The sequence below is a fragment of the Pantherophis guttatus genome, chromosome 12, assembly GCF_059756535.1.
Source record: "Pantherophis guttatus breed Tessera chromosome 12, ASM5975653v1, whole genome shotgun sequence".
In the NCBI taxonomy this organism is placed as follows: domain Eukaryota; kingdom Metazoa; phylum Chordata; class Lepidosauria; order Squamata; family Colubridae; genus Pantherophis; species Pantherophis guttatus.
Genome location: NC_142074.1, coordinates 7,664,873 through 7,686,262, shown reverse-complemented (window position 1 = coordinate 7,686,262; position 21,390 = coordinate 7,664,873). Strand labels below are relative to the sequence as shown.

General features: G+C 40.7%; 1 protein-coding gene across 1 annotated transcript in view; it reads left to right on the top strand.

The window, feature by feature from the left end:
• Window positions 1–21,390, top strand: part of COL4A5 (collagen type IV alpha 5 chain) — a 133,426-nt gene that overhangs the window by 47,865 nt on the left and 64,171 nt on the right. Inside the window, exons 3-13 of the mRNA XM_034435040.2 lie at window positions 5,622–5,711; window positions 8,089–8,133; window positions 8,601–8,645; window positions 8,753–8,815; window positions 11,121–11,174; window positions 13,832–13,858; window positions 15,598–15,678; window positions 18,461–18,523; window positions 19,517–19,552; window positions 20,129–20,170; window positions 20,283–20,375. Coding sequence (XP_034290931.1) covers window positions 5,622–5,711; window positions 8,089–8,133; window positions 8,601–8,645; window positions 8,753–8,815; window positions 11,121–11,174; window positions 13,832–13,858; window positions 15,598–15,678; window positions 18,461–18,523; window positions 19,517–19,552; window positions 20,129–20,170; window positions 20,283–20,375 — 639 coding nt within the window. The remainder of the gene's footprint in view (window positions 1–5,621; window positions 5,712–8,088; window positions 8,134–8,600; window positions 8,646–8,752; window positions 8,816–11,120; window positions 11,175–13,831; window positions 13,859–15,597; window positions 15,679–18,460; window positions 18,524–19,516; window positions 19,553–20,128; window positions 20,171–20,282; window positions 20,376–21,390) is intronic.

The following is a 21,390-nucleotide window of genomic DNA, read 5'->3' as shown; positions in this document are numbered from 1 at the left end:
CATGGGGAGTTCTGGGGGAGGGTCAAAGGAAACCAAGTAGGGCAAAGTTGTGTTAGCCCAGTCTCAATATTAGTCTGTGGTATCTTATTTGTGGATTGCATGTAAGGATTATGGTTAGTTGCTATTGCTCACATATGTCCTGACAAATTAGTTGGTTGCTTTCTGGTTCATCAATCTGTTTTTGCAAAATGAGCAAATTTTATTTAAATCTGCTCACCATAAAAATATTTTGAAGCACCTGAATATGGTGGGAAGTTAGGCTCCTTGCTGTCACTTTCTTTATTTAAGATTAACCATGGCTTGTTTCAGAAAGACCAAAATATAAATTAGGCTAATAGTTACTTTCTATTGAACTGACAGTTTGAATTAATTTGATTCAACAAATCAATTTGACAATTCAAACTGAAAGACAGATGGCTCAAACCGAACTGTCATTCCACTTAGATCTTGGATGATTCAGTTATCTTTATCATAAATCATGGATTGAAAACCACAATTACTTATAAATCAAATGATAACATAGTTTTCCTTGGCCACAACATGATGTGTGAATCCAGTTCTGAATCTAAGATAGCCCTCACATGAGAATTAAGCCTAGAAAAACTAGTGGGTGAACACACATGCTGCCATCTTGTCTGAAATGGTGTAGGCTAAGGTCTCCTGTTTGAACACAAAGTTGGACTAGAACATCTCCAAGGTCCCTTCCAGCTCTATTCTGATTGATTGATTGATCTTAGTATTCCATACATACTTCTTTAAGTTTTATGTTTCAGAATTTTCTGAACCTTGACCTGTCATTATTGGGGTCAATAGAAGCTGAGATTCTGGGTTAAAGCTAAGTAGTAAATTTAAGTAGTAGACTTAAATTTCACTTTCTGAAATTCCTTCCTTGCAAATTTCATTGCACTGCAATGCAATGCAGGTAATACAACACATCCTTCCTTTGGATTTACCATGTCTGAGTGCAACCCAAAATACATATCATAGTCAACCCTTAAAATATCTTGGAACTGTTAGAGTTGGCCAAAATGTTTTGATTGTAAATGCTGCAAGCTTGAAACCCCATCTTCAACTCTGATCAACTCTCTGAGCTGCTAGAACAATGTGAGGAAAACTCAGAAGAATATCTCCAGTATAATCTGAACAGCATCCTAATGTTTCCCCTTAAGGTCAGAAAAAACCTGCTTCAGGCTTAAAATGTCTTGAATTTGAAAAGTTTGGCTCACTGCCTAGTTGCCAATAACGAACATGTGATTTTTTTTTTCACATGGACTATGGGTTGCATTTGGTCAGAAATGGGTTGCATTTGATTTGGGTTAGCTCAGAGGGATTCAGCCAATGAACCACACTTGGCCCTGAACCTAAATTGCAGAGCTGAAATTTAGTGGCACATTGCTATTATAATGCTGATATGATTTCAGAATTTTCTTAAACAGGAACACAATAAAAGAGGTGAATTAACTCCTCCCAAATTCTTAAGGCACTTGTTTTACAGAAGTAAAGATCTCTTTGAAGTGTAGCTAGATTCTGGTGAATTTACAAAAATATCTGGGTTTTTGTACTTTTTTTTTTTTTTGCAGCAACATGGCTGCAAAAAATGATAGTTTGTCACTATCATTTGCTGTGATGCTTGTTTTGAATTCTCATTCTAGCCTACAATCCTAGTCCCCATCCAGATATTAACCAGATCTGACCCTGCGTAGCTTCCAGACAAGCACCTCTGCTTTCTGGCAACTACAAACTCCCTTAAACTAAACTTGACTGGTGATTTCTCGGAATTGTCCATCTAGTTTCCTTAGCAACACTACAGAAATGAAATGCTTTTTCTGCAATGTTTTATTAACTTCCAGTCTAGTCTACAAGCTCACCATTCCCTTGTAACCATTTGTCTAATTATCAAGGCCCAGCCTCCTTAATTTTTTAAGATTGGCCAAGGCTCTGGGCCTTGCCATCCTTGTCCAAAACACTAGAAAAAGTGAATTCACGTTTCAAGTCCTTTCTCCTTGGGGGACATTCCAGTCATGTCATAGAAGGTGGTGGCTCAGTGGCTTAATGACACTGGAGATGATCAGCTCCAACAGTTCAAACCCTTTCACTCACAAGTACAGATAGATAGGTACCACTTTGGTGGAGAGATGAGCTGGTGCTCTGTGCAGGCAGTCAAGATTCCTGATAGCTCTGAACCTTCCTAATTGTGGCATCCACTTGTAAGGCAGCTCTAGGAAGGGAGGGGGCCTTGGGTAACGCTGCAGGAAAAGCTCCTCATCTTTCTCTCTGGTGTGAAGCCAGCTCCCCCTCCTGTGGCGCACCTTGGGAAATGAGCAAGTGTGTCCTATAACAGCTGGTACCTTGGCAAGCCAAACAACCACTCTGCAATAGCATTTTGATCTCCTGGCCACTGTAACAACACCATATGTTAATAATTATAACAGCCATGTCCTCTTTCTCTGAACAAAGGGAGAGAAAAAACTTGTCTTCCTAGCATTGATGTGTATGAATCCATGCAATGTTCTCAGCCTATGCTGTACTCCAGAGAAAAGATTGTCCAAACCAATAGATAGAGACTCTTGTAAATACTAATTCATAGTTTGAGAAATTGACAGACCTCTCTGTTTCTTGGACTCCCCTCCCCCCTTTCAGATGGCACAGTTAATGGAAATAGGTTTTGATCTTGCTTCTGGTGTTCTTCACCAGAAGAACATACCCTTTTGTCCATCAGCAGGAAACAACTGTGCTGCTATCCACAGTGTGTGATGCAAATAGAATATAACAAATGTTGCGTTGCTGTCCCCTCCTCAGCAGTTCTCAATCAAGCTAATGAAAGAGAACTTACTCTCAAAATTCCTTCCAGTGAATAAAACTTTCATAGAAATTCTTCTAAGTGGGAATAAGTTATTTTTCAGTGGTTAGATTACCAAGGCATGTATATGTGGGTGTGTGGGAGAGAGGGAAAGAGTGAGAGAATGTCCTACTTTTCACAGTCCATCTTCAGGGCTTCGCATGTTTTCATTTAATCTGCCAAAAGGACACCCAGGGGCTTTTTCAGAAATGGGAAAGATGGACAGCCAGGGTAGATTCTGATATACTTGGTGACCGCAAGTCTCATGCAAAGTAAGCTAAAGAAGGAAACCAAGCCAGTCCATTAGGATAGTACAAAATCAAACATTCCAGGATGAAACACATCAGTTTGGGGGCTAGGCTGCCTCCAAAAGACACAATCTGTTTCTGGTTTGAGGAGATTAACTTCTGGAAAACCTGCCAGCCCACCCCCAGCTCAGCTGTCTTGGCATAACAATTTAGTGGAAAAGCAGAACCTTCTGGACTTTTAAAGGACATTGTCTCCCCGAAAAGAGTTGGACTTCGATGGATGGACTTGATTGCAGCAGCAATGAGTGTACTATTGAGAGCCCTAAAAGACCAGGCTGAGCCAGGTCAACCTGGAGAAATGTGTCCATTTCATTAAGAGTTGACACCTGCTTGATGGCACTTAATCAGACCAAGATCACTTCTTGTTTGTATGTACGCTGAGACCTTATGCACCGGAGACAAATTCTTTGTGTGTCCAATCATACTTGGTCAATAAAGAATTATATCCTATCTATCTATCTATCTATCTATCTATCTATCTATCTATCTACTATCTACCTATCATCCATCCATCCATCCATCCATCTATCTATCTTTATCTATCTATCAATCTATCGATCTATCGATCTATCTTATCGATCTATCTATTATCTATCATCTATCATCTATCAATCTATCTATATCTGTCTATCGATCTATCGATCTATCTTATCGATCTATCTTATCGATCTATCATCTATCTATCTATCTATCTATCTATCTATCTATCTATCTATCTATCTATCTATCTTACTATATGAGCTTTCTCTTTCTAAACTGTATCCAACTGATTGACTGTAGGACAATGAGATAGTCCTTGACTTACAACCGTTTGTTTAGTGACTGTTCACAGTGACAATGGCTCTGAAAAAAGTTACTTCTGACCTTTTTTCACACTTAACAACCATTGCAGCACCCTCATGGTCACATGGCAAAACTTCAGATGCTTGGCAACTGACTCATATTTATGACGGTTGCAGTGTCCCTGGGGTGATGTGATCACCTTTTGTGACCTCCTGACAAGCAAAGTCGATGGGAAAGCCAGATTCATTTAACAACCATGTTACAACTGCAGCAAGAAAGATTGTAAAATGGGGCAAAACTCAACAAATCTCTCACTTGGGCCCAATTGTAGTCATAAGTCAAGGACTACCTGTGTATTGCAGAACCTTTATAGGTTTCTTGCTGGACTGAAGTGGGATCTGAATTGCAGCTTTCCAGGGAACAAAAAATTCATCCACTGCAAATTTTGCTGAACTTTGAATGCTAGTGAGCCAGAAAAGCATATAAAGATAAATGAGGTGGCTGAGAATAGTTTTAATATCTTGATTATCATGGGAGCATTGTCATCCTGGTCATCCTGTGCATCTCAGTCCAGAGCCAAGAGAAGAAGAATTTATAAGTGCTAGGTAATAACTTTAATAAAATAACAAATCGGGCATTTATGATCCTGGCTGCAGCCTTTTGCATGGTAAGAGTAAGGGAAAACATCGTGAGGAGCCTGAGAAAGAAGAGAAGGTTATTTGGACATCAGCAATCAGCAGAGAGATCTTATCAAAGGTTTATTTCTTAAGTGGCAATTGACTCTGGGTTGCAAATCTTTAGAGACTCCACCTTAAAAAACTTGCTAATAAAGGAGATGTGGAACTTCCTGCCACAGTGTCCCAAGTTTTCAGTTTATACTGTAGCCCTAATTCTTGCATTAATTCATTTTACTGAAATGTATTTATTTTATTTTTATTTAAGAAAATGTAACTCTAATATATATCTATTTTAATATATCTATTCAATCACTGTAATTCTTGCTTCTTTGACAGAGGTGGTAGTACTTTGCATAGATTAAGCCATGAGTCTGTTTCAATTCATCTCACTATTTTACTCTAATACAGATAATTCATAACGTGCATTTAAAAATAAAGCCAGAAACTTTTCTTTTGGGCTTAATTGAAAAGGACTTGGGGAAAAAAATAGAATTTTGATGTTATATATGTTGATAGCAGCAAGACTACTTGGACATTTCGATTCCCACCATGGATGGATGGCTGCAAAAGTTGATGGAATTAGCAGAGATGGCTAAAATGGACTGTTTTGATCAAAGAAAAAAACATACTTTTGTTTCTACTTGGAAACAGCTTGTGGACTTTGGGTGGGGAAAAAATGAAACGTTGATCTTGGATTTTACTGATTAGATAGATTTGTTGTTATAGAAATGGCTAATTTATATTATTATAGAAAGTAAAAAAGTTGAGGTTTGATATGCCTTATTCTACTGCACCAGAGGGAGACGGAAGTCAATGTCTTTTTTTTTCTTTTTCCCCTTCTTTTCTACACTTCTCTCTTTCCCTTTCCCTCCCTTTTGTTTCCTACTATTTGCTTTTGTATTTTTGTATTTTATATTATAAAATAATAAAAAAAACTGTAAAAAAAATTCATCCCACTTTTCCATGCTGTGCAGAGAGCAAGCTCATTCATTGTTGTTCTTTTCTTGGTCCCAGGGTGATCGAGGTTTCCCAGGTTTGCAAGGCCAGCCCGGTTTGCCTGGCTTCCCTGGCCCAGAAGGACCAGCTGGATCCCGGGGCGAGAAGGTGAGTGATTGGAAATAGCACTAGCACTTAAGACTCAAATACTCCTTCACGGTGCTTTTACAGCCCTCTCTTAGTGATTTGCAGAGTCAGTGTCAGTCCTGGAAGCCTCGGAGTCTTCTTTCGTTGTGGGTGTTACTTGGAACCCTGACATTCAGCCTATGGGTCCTCTGGGTCCTCATTTTACCCACCTCGGAAGGATGGAAGGCTGAGTCAGCCTTGAGCCTGTTGAGATTTGAACTGCAAAATTGCTGGCAGTCAGCAGAAGTTGCCTGTATTACTGCACTCTAACCACTGCACCACTGTTGCTCTTTTTTTTTTTTTTAATTTGATTTATTTGCCGCCCTTCTCCGGAGACTCAGGGCGGCTTACAATGCGTTAAGTAATAGCCTTCATCCTTTTGTATATTTATACAAAGTCAGCTTATTGCCCCCACAAACTGGGTCCTCATTTCACCTACCTTAGAAAGGATGGAAGGCTGAGTCAACCTTGAGCCTTGGAGAGATTCGAACCAGCAGTAAATTGCAGGCAGCTGTGTTAATAACAGGGTGCTTAGACCACTGTACTATCAAGGCTCTTTTGGATGCTACAGTTGTCAGGGTTAGTACCATCTTGGATGAGCTGTTTACAGATGTTTATTTTGCTTTCTATTAGGAGACTAGAGTAGTTAAAACAGCAGAAGAGAAACTGGCAGACTTGAGTCTCACTTTAGGCCCCAAACCAACTGAGATGGCTTTGGACCAGTCATTCTCTCTCAGCCTTAGAAAGGAGACAAGGGCAAACCACTTCTGAAAAACCTGACCGAGAAAATTGCAAGGATTTATTCACATCGTCACTAGGAATCAAGAATGACTCATAGACAAAGTAAGAGACAATCTGATGTAATGATTAAGACACCAGGCTAGAAACTGGGAGAGCGTGCTTTCTAGTCTCACTTTAGGCACAAAACCAACTAGGTTACCTTGAGCCAGTCATTTTCTTTCAGACCAGAAGTCAGCCTGGTTTGCTGGGGAAGGTGCTGGACTAGAATCTGAGAGTTCTAGTCCCATTTTAGGGTCAAAACTAGCTAGGTGGCTTTGGGCCACTTCCTCTGATTCAGCCCAGGAAGTAAACAGTGGTCAGTCTGTGGCTCTTGAAGAGCTTGGTGGTGCAGCAGACTAAAGTGCTGTTAAGTAACACCAGATGCCTGCAATTACTGCAAGTTCGAATCTCACCAGGCTCAAGGTTGACTCAGCCTTCCATCCTTTCGAGGTAGGTAAAATGAGGACCCAGATTGTGGGGGCAATAAGATGACTTTGTATAAAAAAGAACACCACTTGGGGGGGCTGAAAGCCCTACTAAGCAGGTATATACAAAAGTATGAAGGCTATTGCTTAATGCATTGTAAGCCGCCCTGAGTCTCCGGAGAAGGGTGGCATATAAATCGAACCAATAAAATAAATAAATAAATCACTTGTGAAAAATCTTGCAAAGAAATCTGCAGAAACTCATGCAGGCAATCACCAGGAATCAAGTTTGTTTTGAACACTATGAGAATCAGTTTGGTGTAATGGTTAAGGTGCCAGTCTAGAAACAGGGAGATGTGAGTTCTTGTCTCACCCTTAGGCATGAAGCCAAGTTGGTGACCTTGAGCCAGTCCCTTTCTTTCATCCCTCAGCCCTCAGCAAGGTTAAGCCACAGTATGTCTGAAATCTTGTCAAGAAACTTGCAGGGATATGTCCATTCAGTTGCCAGGAGTCAAAAGCTAACCTGAAGGCACATCCAGTGATGGGATTCAGCCAGTTCGCACCTATTCGGTAGAACCGGTTGTTAACTTTCTAAGCAGTTCAGAGAACTGGTTGTGGGGAAGAAATCTTTTGTTTTTTCCCACTTTACAGGGCTAATCCTGTAAGGAAGGCAGAAAGGAAACATTCTGGTGTTGTTTCTAGCCTAATTTTTATTGCCCTGCTTACAGAAACTGCCTCTCTGGTTAACCCTTATTACATTGTAACAGCTAAGCGCCATTGACATAAGTGACGTTGAGTTGGCCACGCCCACACGGTCATGTGACCACCAAGCCACGCCTACCCAGCTGGTCATTAGGGCAGAGAACCCGTCGTTAAATTATTTGAATCCCACCACTGGGCACATCCACCCATACCCAGGAGCCTAGTGGACTTCCTTGGATAGTTGGGTTGCCACTGTGAAAACATACTGCTGGACTCAGTGGGCCAGGGACCTGACACAGCAGAACACTGCTTATGTTCTCATGTTCAGGTGACGGGTAGGCAGAGCATGCCCTTCTTTGTTGAAGATGTTGCATGGAGGTCTGCTTTTCTAGCAAGGGATCTGTTCCTGCCATTGATGGCCTTGATCACACTTTGTCTTCTTCTTCTTGCAGGGTGATAGTGGATTTCCAGGGCCTACAGGACCCAAAGGCATCCGAGTAAGTGATTTTTTTAAACATTTCTGGTATAAAGCAGAAAGTAGAAATGAGTCACCAAGGGTTGTTTTTGATAGTGACATACAAACATATTACATGCATGCATACATACATACATACATACATAGTTAAGACTTATAAGCACACCCCGCTCCCTTCTAGCACTGATGATGTTCCCTAGTTAGGAACTGAAATGTCTGCAACTTTAGAGAGCATCAAGGATTCCACAGTCGTCGTCCTCCTGTTCCTCCTTCTTCAGAAGCCCCACTGCTTTCTAGCCCTGATGATGCTACCTATGAATGAAACATCTTCAAGAAAACCACCAAGCTCAGAGAACACTAAGGACCCCACAGTTCAACCCTGAACCAGAAATATTCTCTGCTCTGGGGCCTTTCTTTAAAATAAAATGCTGTTTTCCTCTAAATATTGGAATAATATCTAACTCGGTCTATGATTTTTTTTTATCTTAGGGTCCTCCAGGCCTACCAGGTTTTCCGGGAACACCAGGACTTCCTGTAAGTAAATTGTATTATAGTCATGGTGGCTGAATGGCTGTCTTTAAAACCAAGCAACCAACCATCATAATCCAATCAATGTCTGATGTTCTTCTTTCCATATGCAGGGACTACCAGGTCAGGATGGACCTCCCGGACTCCAAGGTATCCCAGGATGCAATGGAACGAAGGTGGGATTGGCTCCTTTGGAAGCATACAACTTTTCTAACTAATGTGGGACTATGGTTGTAGTAGAAGAGGGTTAATGTGCATATTTGGAATTTTGCACATATGCTAACAATACTTGCCCCAAATGTTTGGCTGCTGGGATTGGCTGATTTGTCATGGGGACATGAGGACCTTTTCAGCCAGAAAGTTTCAGTTTATACAAACAGGATAGGATATAGCACCAGACTGATTTGAAAATGTTTAAGCAGGGTTGGGAGACTACCAGGAAATGCCAGGGTTAGGTTGAGAAGGCAGTGGCCAACCTATCTTGTTCTCAAGAAAACTTCCCAGATGCAGCTGTCCAATTAATGGGGCTGGTCTGACCACATCGAGGGCAGCATTTCTTTAAGTTGTGCAGAATATGCAGAGTGACCAACGTTCTGCTAATTACAGAGACTGCACTACTGCAATGGATCCATCTCTAGACTCTTTTGTTTGCAAAGCGAAGGCTTTCAAGGAGACAAGAAATTCTGTCTAGAACAGGCACTTAATGGAGTGATTGGCAACTTGCAGTCAGCAGGTCAAATGTGGTCAACCAATCTCTCTTTGGGGACTTTAAATCTCCAAAGATGGACTGCTGAAATTCAGTGGTTAAGTACCTAATAATTGTGATAATTTCCAAGCTAACAATGGAATAAATGTATAAATGAAGAGATTGGTTTGCAATTATGGCTACTTTGGTTTTCAACTCCCTTCTGGAAAAACAACTGGGGGAAGGGGGGAGAACTGACAATTCTGGCTATGTTTCCTTGGAGGTAAATTCCAAGGTTATATCTTGACTCTTCTTTTCATTTAGCAATTGCCGAGATGATCTAACAGCATTGAATAAATAAGTGGAGTAGATGTCAGCTTGACATTTCAGCTCAAAACTTCTGATGAGGCTAATCATAGGAGTAGTGACTGAAGGAATGTTCCCTGTCCTTGATTTTGCTGTCCAAATACAGCTGGAAGGTGAAAGTAATCCATGGGTACATGAGACAGTTGAACACTGAATAGCAAAATTTGCCATTTATCTCAAGTGCTTTGAGTAAGGATAGCCAATGCTTTAGATTCAGTTCCTTTTTAAAAAAGTATTCTGGAATGCAAGACGTAGCTAGAGCCCCTGTTTTAGCTCTTCAAAACAGCTGCATCTTTTCCTAGGATCCCATAATTAATGCCTTGTGCTGCTTCATTTTTGTGTCTGTCATGCTTCCAAAATCAATAATAAACTGTGTTTCTAACTAGTAACCAGTGTTCCCCCAACCAACCACAGTGTTTAATCTCTTGTTCCATGGGGAGGAAGCACTTGACCTCATATCGCTCAAGGAATTGTAGGAAGTGGACCATGTTAATCTATGGTGGCAAAAATCGGGAGTCTAGTAGCATCTTTTTTGACTCACAAATTTTATTAAAGCTTTTGTGAGCTGCAACTCAATTCATTAAATGCATAGATTTACTCAATTGATGTAGGATTTAAATTTAGCAGCTAACCACTACACACATCCAAAGAACTAAGATGCAGTTCATAAAATCTTATGTCTTTTAATAACATTTGTTAGTTGGAAATAGTGCTACTAATCTCCTGATTTCTCAGGATGGAAAAATCTTTGAAGAGTTGGCCAACAAATGGAATGTTGGGAATTATCAGGATAGTATCTGTGGCTTTGGAAAAGAGCTAATAAAAGAGGAAATAACCATAGCATTAAAATCCCTAAGTCAGCTACTTTGGGATGGTGGCAGCAATTTGTGAAGCATAGCAGTTTATCTCCGAAATAAACTTGGAAGAAATTATTCCATTTCTGAGCAAACCAACCCAGTTTCTTCATCAAGTGGTTTTAGGAACAGCAGGAGCTACAAGAATAAAGGAAAGAAGGAGAGGGAGAGGGAAAGGGAAAAAGGGAAAGGAAAGAGAAAATTGGGGAAAGTCTCATATGATTGCAGGTTGCCAACTCCCAGAATTCAGTATTGAGTAAAAAACTACCTCTCTCTGCTCCAGTGCTAATTTCTATGGAGATCTATTGGCATGTTCATGAGATGCATTTTGTAAGCAAAGCTGCCAACTCTACCCTTTTATGTAACTTAGATAAAATGATTATCAAAAAATAATAAACATAGATCATAGTCTTCCAGCCACCCACCCATCCATCCATCCATCCATCCATCCATCCATCCATCCGTACATAGGGAATCATTTTGCTTTTAAATTGTGACATTCCTTCACTATTTCGCAGATGTCCAAGTTGGGCCACTGAAGGCCTTCAATGAAAGTTTTCCTTCTGTCTTCTCTAGGGAGAACGTGGTTTTCCAGGCAGCACGGGTTTCCCAGGTTTGGCTGGACCTCCCGTAAGTAAAAGAAATATCTTCTTGTCAGTCTTACTGTATACTTGGTTCTGAATAGTTTTTGAAGCCCTAACCTGACTGTTTACTGTGTTCTATGCTATGTTCTTCAAATTCAAACCTGTAGACTGCTTAGGGCCAAATGGAGAATAGTAAAATATTAGTTTTGGTTATGCTAGGGTACCAGTAGAATTCACCTATCAGTGATGTCTCCGTTGCTTTTTTTTTTTTTTTTTTAATTTGATTTATATGCCGCCCTTCTCCGGAGACTCAGGGCGGCTTACAGTGCGTTAAGCAATAGCCTTCATACTTTTGTATATTTATACAAAGTCAGCTTATTGCCCCCACAAACTGGGTCCTCATTTAACCTACCTTAGAAAGGATGGAAGGCTGAGTCAACCTTGAGCCTTGGAGAGATTCGAACCAGCAGTAAATTGCAGGCAGCTGTGTTAATAACAGGGTGCTTTAAACCACTGTAGTACCAAGGCTCTTTTAATGGAGCTTCCAAGAATATAAGTTTATTTGTTTATTTAATTTATATACAGCCTATCTTGCTATTTGGGGCAACTCTACACAGCTATGATATGCTCTAAGAGGGAGCTGGGTGATTAAGAAGATAGATGACTAGATAGACAGGTAGGCAGGCAGACATTCTGATATCTGACCAGATAAGCAGCAAATAAATTTAATAAACAAAATTTAAAAATATATGACACCTAACATTCAATCAATCAGAATATAGCTGGAAGGGACCTTGGAAGTCTTCTAGTCCCCCTACTCAAATAGGAGACCCTATACCCATGACGGTGAACCTATGGCACCTGTGGCAACGTGGAGCCATATCTGTGGGCACATGAGCGTTTCCCTAGCTTAGCTCCAGCGTACATGCGTGCGCCGGTCGGCTGATTTTCAGGCCTTCCGGGCCCACCAGAAGTCAGGAAATGGGTTGTTTCCGGCCTCTGGGGGTGGGGGAGGACGTTTTCGCCCTCCCCAGGCTCCAAGAAATCCTCTTGAGCCTGGGGAGGGCGAAAAACGGGCCTACTGGGCCCAGCCATTGCATGCCAAAAGTGGGGGGAGCGCAGGGAGGGTCACACGCACATGAGTGGGGGTGGGTGGGCATGGGGGGAGTATTGAATTATGGGTGTGGGCACGCACACACACGACCCCCCTGTGTGTGTTCTTACTATCAGGAAATTTCTTCTTAATTCTAGGCTGCTCCTTTCCTTTATTAGCTTCCATCCATTGCTTCTTGTCCTGCCTTCAGGTGCTTTGGAGAATAGGTTGACTCCCACTTCTTTATGGCAGCCCCTCAAATATTGGAAGGCTGCTACCATGTCACCCCCTCGTCCTTCTTTCCTCTATGTTTCACAATCACAATCACAAGTTATTTAACATCTTTTCTGTTAGATAACTTGTGATTCTCCATATCAGTGTTCCTCAGACTTGGAAACTTGAAGATACCTAGACATCAACTCCAAGAATTCCCTGTGCACTGGCTGGAGAATTCTGGGAACTGAGGTCCATAGATCTTCAAGGTGCCAAGGTTGAGACACACTGCTATAAATGCTGCTAATCACAGATGTCCGAGCTGTTAGCCATACCTAAGAATACTGGAAATTGTAATTCAGCAACATCTAATGAGTCACAGGTTCTCTGGCCCTGATATTGAGGATATTTTTAAAAATTAAATCTGAATTCCATTTCCACCTTCAGCTGGGAGGAATCCCTGTTGAAAATGCTAAGACTTCTAAGTTAACTGTTCCAAGATTTAGAACAAATTAACCCAAACATTTAAAAGGCAGCAAAAATGATTAAAGAGCCAGATATATATATAAAAAAACCAATCAACTGATTCAAAGTAAAAATGAAGACAACATGTTTACTTGGGATCATGAGCCAACAGAGGAGATGCTAGAGTGATCTCTTTGGGGAAAGATTTCTATTAACTATTGGTATCTCTGCAGATGTTTGAAAGATTCAAGAAGTTCAATAGAGCTGAAAACTAAGATCCCAAATTTTAAGCTATAAATATACAAAAAAAAAAAAAAAGCATATTCCTCAATGTTCATCTAAACCAGTGTTTCTCAGTTTCGGTTACTTGAGGATGAGTGGACTTCAGCTCCCAAATGCTGATTGGGGAATTCTGAGAGTTGAAGTCCACGTATCTTAAAGTGTCTGTGGCGTTTCTCATCCATCCAGGTCATCGTTGTCCCAAAGGTGCTTTTATTTTAAAGGCAATTAGATTTTCTGATTTCTTTTAAGACTTTTCGCTTCTCATCCAAGAAGCTTCTTCAGTTCTAAGTTAGGAATGAAGAAGCTTCTTGAATGAGAAGTGAAACATCTTAAAAGAAAAATCAAGAAGTCCAGTTGCCTTTTTGAAAAATCAAAAAGCACCTTTGGGGCCCCACATCTTAAATTTGCTGAAGTTGAGAAACACTGCTCTGAGCTTTAATTACCTATATTTTGCTCCATTCCTTAGTCACTTCACTCTTTTCATTGAATTTAGAAAAGATAGTCTGAGCTAGTCTAATTTTCTATCCTTTTCTTTTAATCAAACACAGAAGTCGAGGGAGGCTGAAGGCCAGCTCTCTCAGTTCAGACCAGAATCCAGTTTACAGAATCCACATCTTATTTTTAATTCTTTATCTCTCCTTTTTCTACAGGGCCCACCTGGTTTTCCAGGAATGAAAGTAAGTTTGCTTTCCACAGTGTAGAAACAACACTTTGAGCATGTTGTTTCCTCTAATTATTAGTACCTGGTAGCTGTCATTGATTTTTCTGGGTTTCTTTCCTAAGAGATGCTATCATATGTAAATAAATTTCTAACATAAAAGAACTGACAAGTCAGCTTTGGCACAGATGCTATAAGAGATGCATTATGGGCTTCTCAGGTTTCCTCAATATTGTGCTGAAACACAAACTAAAATTTTCTAGAATTTTCCAACCTCACCCAATTTTTCCTTGCAGGATTTTATATTTCTACTTTTTTATTATAAGAGATGAAGGGTCTTACCATTTGGATCCCCCCCACTCCTTCTGTTGCAAATGTTTCCAGCACTTTTCAGGCTTCTTGGTGCCCATATTCTAAATAAAATAAAACAAAAATCTCTTTTGGGGTTTCACCAAAATGTGAGAAACCACAGAAGCTACAAATTGCTAAAGAAAAAAATGATACGCTCAATGACATGGATGCACAACATGCTCTTTGGCCCTCCTGTAGCTAAGAAAACTGACATCGCATTTAACAAAGTTTTCACCAAACATCACTGGACACCAAGTCCAGTTCTCCAAGTCCAAATGGAATGATAATACTCAATCATTAACAAGTGGTGTGTAACTAGCAAGTTTGTATCTTGCAGTACCCTCAATAATTTTCTGAACATGTATATTCATGCATTTTCTATTCCTTTGTTGAGTTTCCAGCTACTTACTATTGCCCCAGTCTAAAAGTATAGTCTATGTTATTGCTTAATGCCTTAATTTGCATATTCAGACATTACGTTGAACCTTAGCAAAGATAAGTGATGGTTTGTAAACCCGACTTTCAGGTGTTTTTATTCTTCTCCATTCTTCAGTTCAGGCATCCTGCCAAGCTCTGATCTAGCTTTGATGTGGTATCTGCATTGAATCTGAGAGGTTTCCTGAACAGGAGACAAAAGACCAACCCAGTCAATTAAATGCTTGTATGGCTGTTAGTTGGATTTTTAAAAAAACATTATGTACTTCTGAAAGTATATTTCATTAAACATAATTGCATTCTGGTAATATTTTCAAGCCGAATGAAGTCACTTTTTTTCAAAGAAAAAGCACAATGACCCTGATTTCCTCCTCTCTCCCCAATCTCTCTACCTTTCCTTGGTGCCACAAATTTAACATAAACATAAATCAGTACTTTATGCAGCAAAATAATGCCTATGGGATGTTTAGTTGCAGGATAAATATAAATAACAGAATAATAAGAGTTGGAGGGGACCTTGGAGGTCTTCTTGTCCAACCCCCTGCTCAAGCAGGAGACCCTGTACCGTTTTCAACAACTGGTTGTCCAGTCCCTTCTTAAAAGCCTTCAGTGTTGGAGAACCCACAACTTCTGAAGGCAAGCTATTCCACTGGTTGATTGTTCTTACTGTCAGGAAATTTCTCCTTAGTTTGAGGTTGCTTCTCTCCTTGATTAGTTTCCATCCTTTTTTTTTTTTTTTGGTCTTGCCTTCTGGTGCTTTGGAAAATAGGTTGACTCCCTCTTCTTTCTGGCAACCCCTCAAATAACTGGAACACTGACTATTATGAATGTATTTCTGCAAGAAAATGATTGCATGAAGAAGTTGTTGGAGGGTTTATTTTGAATGGTTCGATGGGCACTTTGGTGTGTCTTCATATTGAAGCTCATTATGAATATCACTATCTTAATCCATATCCCATATTTACATTTTAGGGTGAACCAGGAGATATTATCACCTCTCCCCTCCCTGGACAGAAAGGTGACCCGGGATTTCCAGGTCCACCCGGAATGCCAGTAAGTTGGCTAAAACATCTAATGTGCTTCAGTGGAATTTTTCTTTTAAGGAACCTCAGTGGCATGCGGAATATTTTAATGAAAGTGAAATATTAACAGCTAGTGCTGCTTGAGTAAGAAGTCAAAACTCAGAAAAATTCTCAGATCAAAAGTTTTTTGATGCCGTCATGGCTGCTGATATAAAATAGTTTGAAGCTGTGGACTGAAGAAAAACCAAGTTTTCAACAAGAAACCCTCAAGTGGTAGCTTAATTTTGCATAGACTGCATTTGGTGTTTCTGGGTCTGACTTTTAAATTCTGTAGCAAATGCTATCAGCTGATAAACATAAGATTCTCTTAGTTTATGGCTTTTGAATTAAAGACTTCAGTTCAGAAATGTGGATATGTATGAAAATTATGTCTTAGTTCACTTCTTCTTACTTCTTCTCTTAGTCTCTCATTCTTCCATTCATTTGACAAAATCATAAAATTTCATAGTAAGGAACTATTGAGTTCCTCAAGTCCAATCCTCTATCCAATGTACACATCCAAATTAAAGCATCCTCAACACACAATGGTCTAGCCCTGTGATGGCAAACCTATGGCACGCGTGCCAGAGGTGGCAAGCAGCGCCCTCTCTGTGAGCACGTGAGCCGTCACTCCAGTTCCACCGCACATGCGCATGTGCCTCCCGTCAGCCAGCTGGTCTTCGGGTCTCTGCCGCACATGCGCGGGGCAGCAGGATGCATGTGCGGGGCGTGTGCATGCACAGGGGGTGCATGCACGGGGGGCGCATGCACAGGGGCTATGCAGGCATTGCATTTTGGGGGTTTCGGTGTGCTTTGGGCACTCGGTCCGGAAAAAGTTAGCCATCACTGGTCTAGCTGAATATATTTAGCAGAGAGTTTATGGAGATTCTCAATCATCCAAATCATGGTTGTCCCAAAGGTGCTTTTCAAAAGGCAACTAGACTTTTTTGGGGTTTTCCTTGAAAACACTTTGCTTCTCATCCAAGAAACATTCTCAGATGCTAGAGACAGATTAGATTAGATTAGATTAGATTAGATTAGATTAGATTAGAAAAATTGGAAGGGTCATCTAGTCCAAATAGATGGTCATCTAGTAGGTCATTAGTCCAACCCCCACCCAAGCAGGAGACCCTACACTATTTCTGACAGATGGCAGTCCAGTCTCTTCTTGAAAGCTTCCAGTGATGAAGCTCCCACAACTTCCGAAGGCAACTTCTGTCCCATTGGTTGATTGTTCTCACTGACAGAAAAGTTCTCCTTATTTCTAGGTTGAGAATTAAAAAAGTAACAGTGTAACAGAGTGGAAGGGACCTTGGAGGTCTTCTAGTCCAAGCACTGCTCAAGCTGGCTAATAGTTTAGACTTTAAGAGAGCTGACTTCAACAAGCTAGGAGGAAGACAATTGAAAGGATTCCACGCGTGGATGTCCTAAAAGATGAAGGCCACTTGGATGTTCACCGCCCTGAGTCCTATATTGGAGAAGGGCGGTATAGAAATTTAAACAAATAAATAATAAATAAATTAAATGACTTTGAAGAGGAAATAGAAGGGGAATTCATCAAATTTGCAGACACTAAACTGTCAGGAATAGCCAGCACCCCAGAAGACGAGCTCAGGATCCAAAAAGATCTTTTATTTATTTATTTAATTAATTCATAATTAGACTTCTATACCGCCCTTCTCCCGAAGGACTCAGGGCGGTTTACAGCCATATTAAAACATATAGAATTACAAAGTTTAAAACCAATTAAAATCAAATATATAAAATGGCTCAAAAATTTAAAATATTTAAAACATACACACACCCCTTAAAAATTCATATTAGGCCAGTCCGGCTTGTTGGAACAGAAGAGTCTTCAGAGCGCGGCGAAAGGTGCGCAGGTCGGGGCTAAGACGAAGCTCTAGGGGGAGCTCATTCCAGAGAGCCGGTGCCCCCACAGAGAAGACTCTCCCCCTGGGTGTCGCCAGTCGACATTGTTTGGCCGACGGCACCCTGAGGAGCCCCTCTGTGGGAGCGTATTGGCCGGTGGGAGGCTGTTGGTGGCAGAAGGCGGTCTCGTATATACCCTGGTCCTAAGCCATGGAGCGCTTTAAAGGTGGTCACCAACACCTTGAATCGCACTCGGAAGACCACCGGGAGCCAATGCAGCTCACGCAGGACAAACTTGAACAATGGGCCCTATCTAACAAAATGAATTTCATTGTGGAGAAAAGCGAAGTTTTACATTTAGGCAGGAAAAATCAAAACCGAATGCGATTTTTGATAGTTTGATGTTTCCGAGTGGTTCAGTGTTCACAGTCATTATGCTTATATTGTGGCATTTTGGCATTTTTTAATGAAGCACCAAATTAAAGTTGCAAAAGTCAACGCATCACTGAAATTTGGCAAGTGACACCTGATTCTTTTTTGTTGTTGTTTGTACCTATGAATATAAGACAATCTCCCAAGTAGTTCACCTCCTGCCTGGCATTACCCTACATGAATGTTGGTTCACTGGCCTGGCCAGTAGAGTCCTGGGAGTTCTCTGAAGTTGGTTGCTTTCTTGGAGATGTTTCATTACTCAGCTAGGTAACATCATCAATGCCTAGTCCAATAATGAAATGTCTGCAGATGTAATGGGATGTGGGGGTGACAAACAATATTTTATGATTGGCTGTCCAGTCCTCTACAGGGGATCTAACGTGAACACTGTTTTTCCTGACATTCACACATTTTATGATAGTAAGTCCATTCTAAAGGCAAAACTCATCCAAGGATTTTTCCTATTCTTCTAGGGCTCTGCAGGTCCCTCTGGCGTGGAAGGCCCAGTTGGTCCTCCGGGACCCCCAGGTTTGACGGTACAGTTTTCTGATTATCTTTGTTTAATTAGTTGAAAGAATAATTGGCACCAGATGAGATTATGAATGGATGAATTAGAGGGGGTTTGGGGGGAGAGGAGTTTTCTGAAGATTGGGGTAAAAAGATTAAGAAAATGGCCATGTAAGATCTATGCCTTTTTCTCTTCTGCTGTCCATCCCCAGAGGAGCTTAGTTATAGAGGCAGTTCTCAACTTATGACTGGTTACTTAGTGACCATTAAAAGTTCTGATATACCTACCAGCGGGGGTATTTATGACCCTGATTTGAAGTGACCCCTGCCTTGGTCATATGACTGCATTTTGGGTGCTTGGCAATCAGACTGCCTTTTTGAAGAGGACCTAATGAAAGGGCCTAATATTTGGAGTGCCAACGACATCTGGATGTCCTCAGGAAAGCATACCTATTTCTTATGTTTTCACAAGCATTCTTCTTTGGATTGTGTAAAGTTTATTTTGAGAGATTCATTTTGAAAATGATTGAATCAAATCTCCAAATTAAGTTGGCTTTCTAATTCGAATTAACAGTTCAAATTAAATTGGAAGCTTCCACATTGATGTTGATGAAGGCTCTCAATCATCCAGATAGTGTTATTTGAAAGTTGAGTCATGGCAACTGGAATTCTTTTCTTTTTGCCTGAAATGTTTCACTGCTTATCCAAGTAGCTTCTTTAATTCTGCCAGATTGATCTAATGATTTCAAAGGACTTTGGGTGTGTGTGTGTGTTAAAACCTTCTTTTAAAAAAAAATAATAATCAGTTCAACCTGATCAAATCAATTTGGTTCAGTTCAGAGCGTCAGGTTGACTTAATTTTCCTAATTAAACTGGTCCATAGTTCCAAACTGATTGGATCAGGATCAATTTTTTCTTACGCCTCAGTAGAACTTGTTCTGTGCAAGCCTATCAACCACAGATTGATTTATCATGCGTACAGAAATAATTCTGGAAATTAATGAGTTTCTTTACATTAACAGGGTCCTCCTGGTCCCCCAGGATTGCCGGGTCCTAAGGTATGGCATACGATAACCTTTTGTATCTGATTAGTTGTTGTTGCTTTTTCAACTGTCTGTTTGTAACTTTCAATTAACTGAAATGATGCTTCAGAGGGGCAACAGTTTTTGAATCAAGATATCTCAGATCTGCTAACTTTAAAAAATGCATAGAAATCCAAGATACGTTACTCCTGTGTAATTGAAATTTCAAAGATATTCACACCAGTTATCTTTGCAAACTTGCGGCCACTACAGCACCACTCTAATCACTACAGTCATGTGATCATGCTTTCCAATGCTCCCTGCCAGCTTCCCACAATCTAAGTCAATGGGGAAGCCAGCAGGAAGTCAGAAGTCATTACAGCCCCGCTGCTTTTTTGCCCACCCATGGCCATTCTGTTTATCTCTTTAGGTAAGTAAATATTGTCAAAGGATGACTCAACCTGTTGTAGGTTGTCTAATCACTATTAAAATCACTGCAAACATAAAAGAAAGCAATATAGATCTATAAGGAGTATTCTAGCCATAGTTCATCATTCCCATTATTATTTCATTTCAACTTCATGGTAGTCATTGTTTTCCATTCTTTTTCAGGGCAATATGGGCTTGAATTTCCAAGGACCCAAAGGAGAAAAAGTGAGTGTGGAATATTGAACTGGCCCTTTGAACTCGTTTCCAGGATTGCTGACTCTTTCTGGGGGAATGACAAATAAAACTAATCTGTCTTGTTGTCTTTTGGGGGAGTTAGGGTGAACAGGGACTTCAAGGACCCCCAGGGCCACCAGGACAGATCGACGAACAGAAGAGAATCAATGATGTAGAATTTCAAAAAGGAGATCAGGTGAGTGAGAGAAGTTGGTTCTGGTGGTATCTGTCAGCCACAAAGGATCAAGACCATATGCTAAATTTCAATTCAGAAGATTTATTGCTCAAACTATACATGAGATTCTCAACTAAAGTTCAACACTAAATTGGCACCAGATAAAGGTCAATGGAATTCAGGAGGAGTTGAACATGCACTGTTTGTGGCAACATAATGACTCTAGACTGATGGCTTGTTTAGCTCCACCACCACCCCAATTCTACCTGCTTTTTTCCCACAGTGTCTGAGCATCCACCATTCTCACTCAATTACCCAGTTGCATTGATGGGTCACACTGGGCCATCCTCCAGCATTTACCAGCATTTTCACAGTAGCACCCATTACTAAACCCGATTTTATGCTACAATCTCTTTGTCTTTACAGAGAGATCTATAAATTTTGCTGGAGGTTGCTATATATCAAACAAAAGGTGAAAAGTGTGGAACAAAAACTAGATTTAGTGTTCTTATGTTTGTCCTCATTTCAATTTTACAGACTTTGTAAAGTCTTTAAAGTTGCCCTTTCCAACATGCCCTTCTGCATTGTTTTTCCACAGAAAAGAGAGCCCAGAACTTAGTAACTTAATCTTTACAATAGTTAGTGCAGTGTGCCTTCAGATTTACAAATACCCAATACATGCAACCACTTAGACCTGATGTCACTATCATAAGATCTTCTCAAAAAGCCCTCGAAGGTCCTCAAAAAACATCCTTACATTTCTGCTCTTGGACAGTTATCTTAATGGAAGTACCCGGGGGGGGGGGCATGAAAAAAGTGTTTAAAATGTAGTTAAAATCTTGAGATTGCCAAATCTCACAAGATTTGTACTGAAGACTTCAAATACCCCATGGCTTAGGGCCGGGGTATCTGCGAGACCGCCTTCTGCCGCCAATAGCCTCCCACCAGCCGGTTCGCTCGCACAGAGAGGGCCTCCTCAGGGTGCTGTCAGCCAGACAGTGCCAGCTGGCGACCCCCAGGGGGAGAGCCTTCTCTG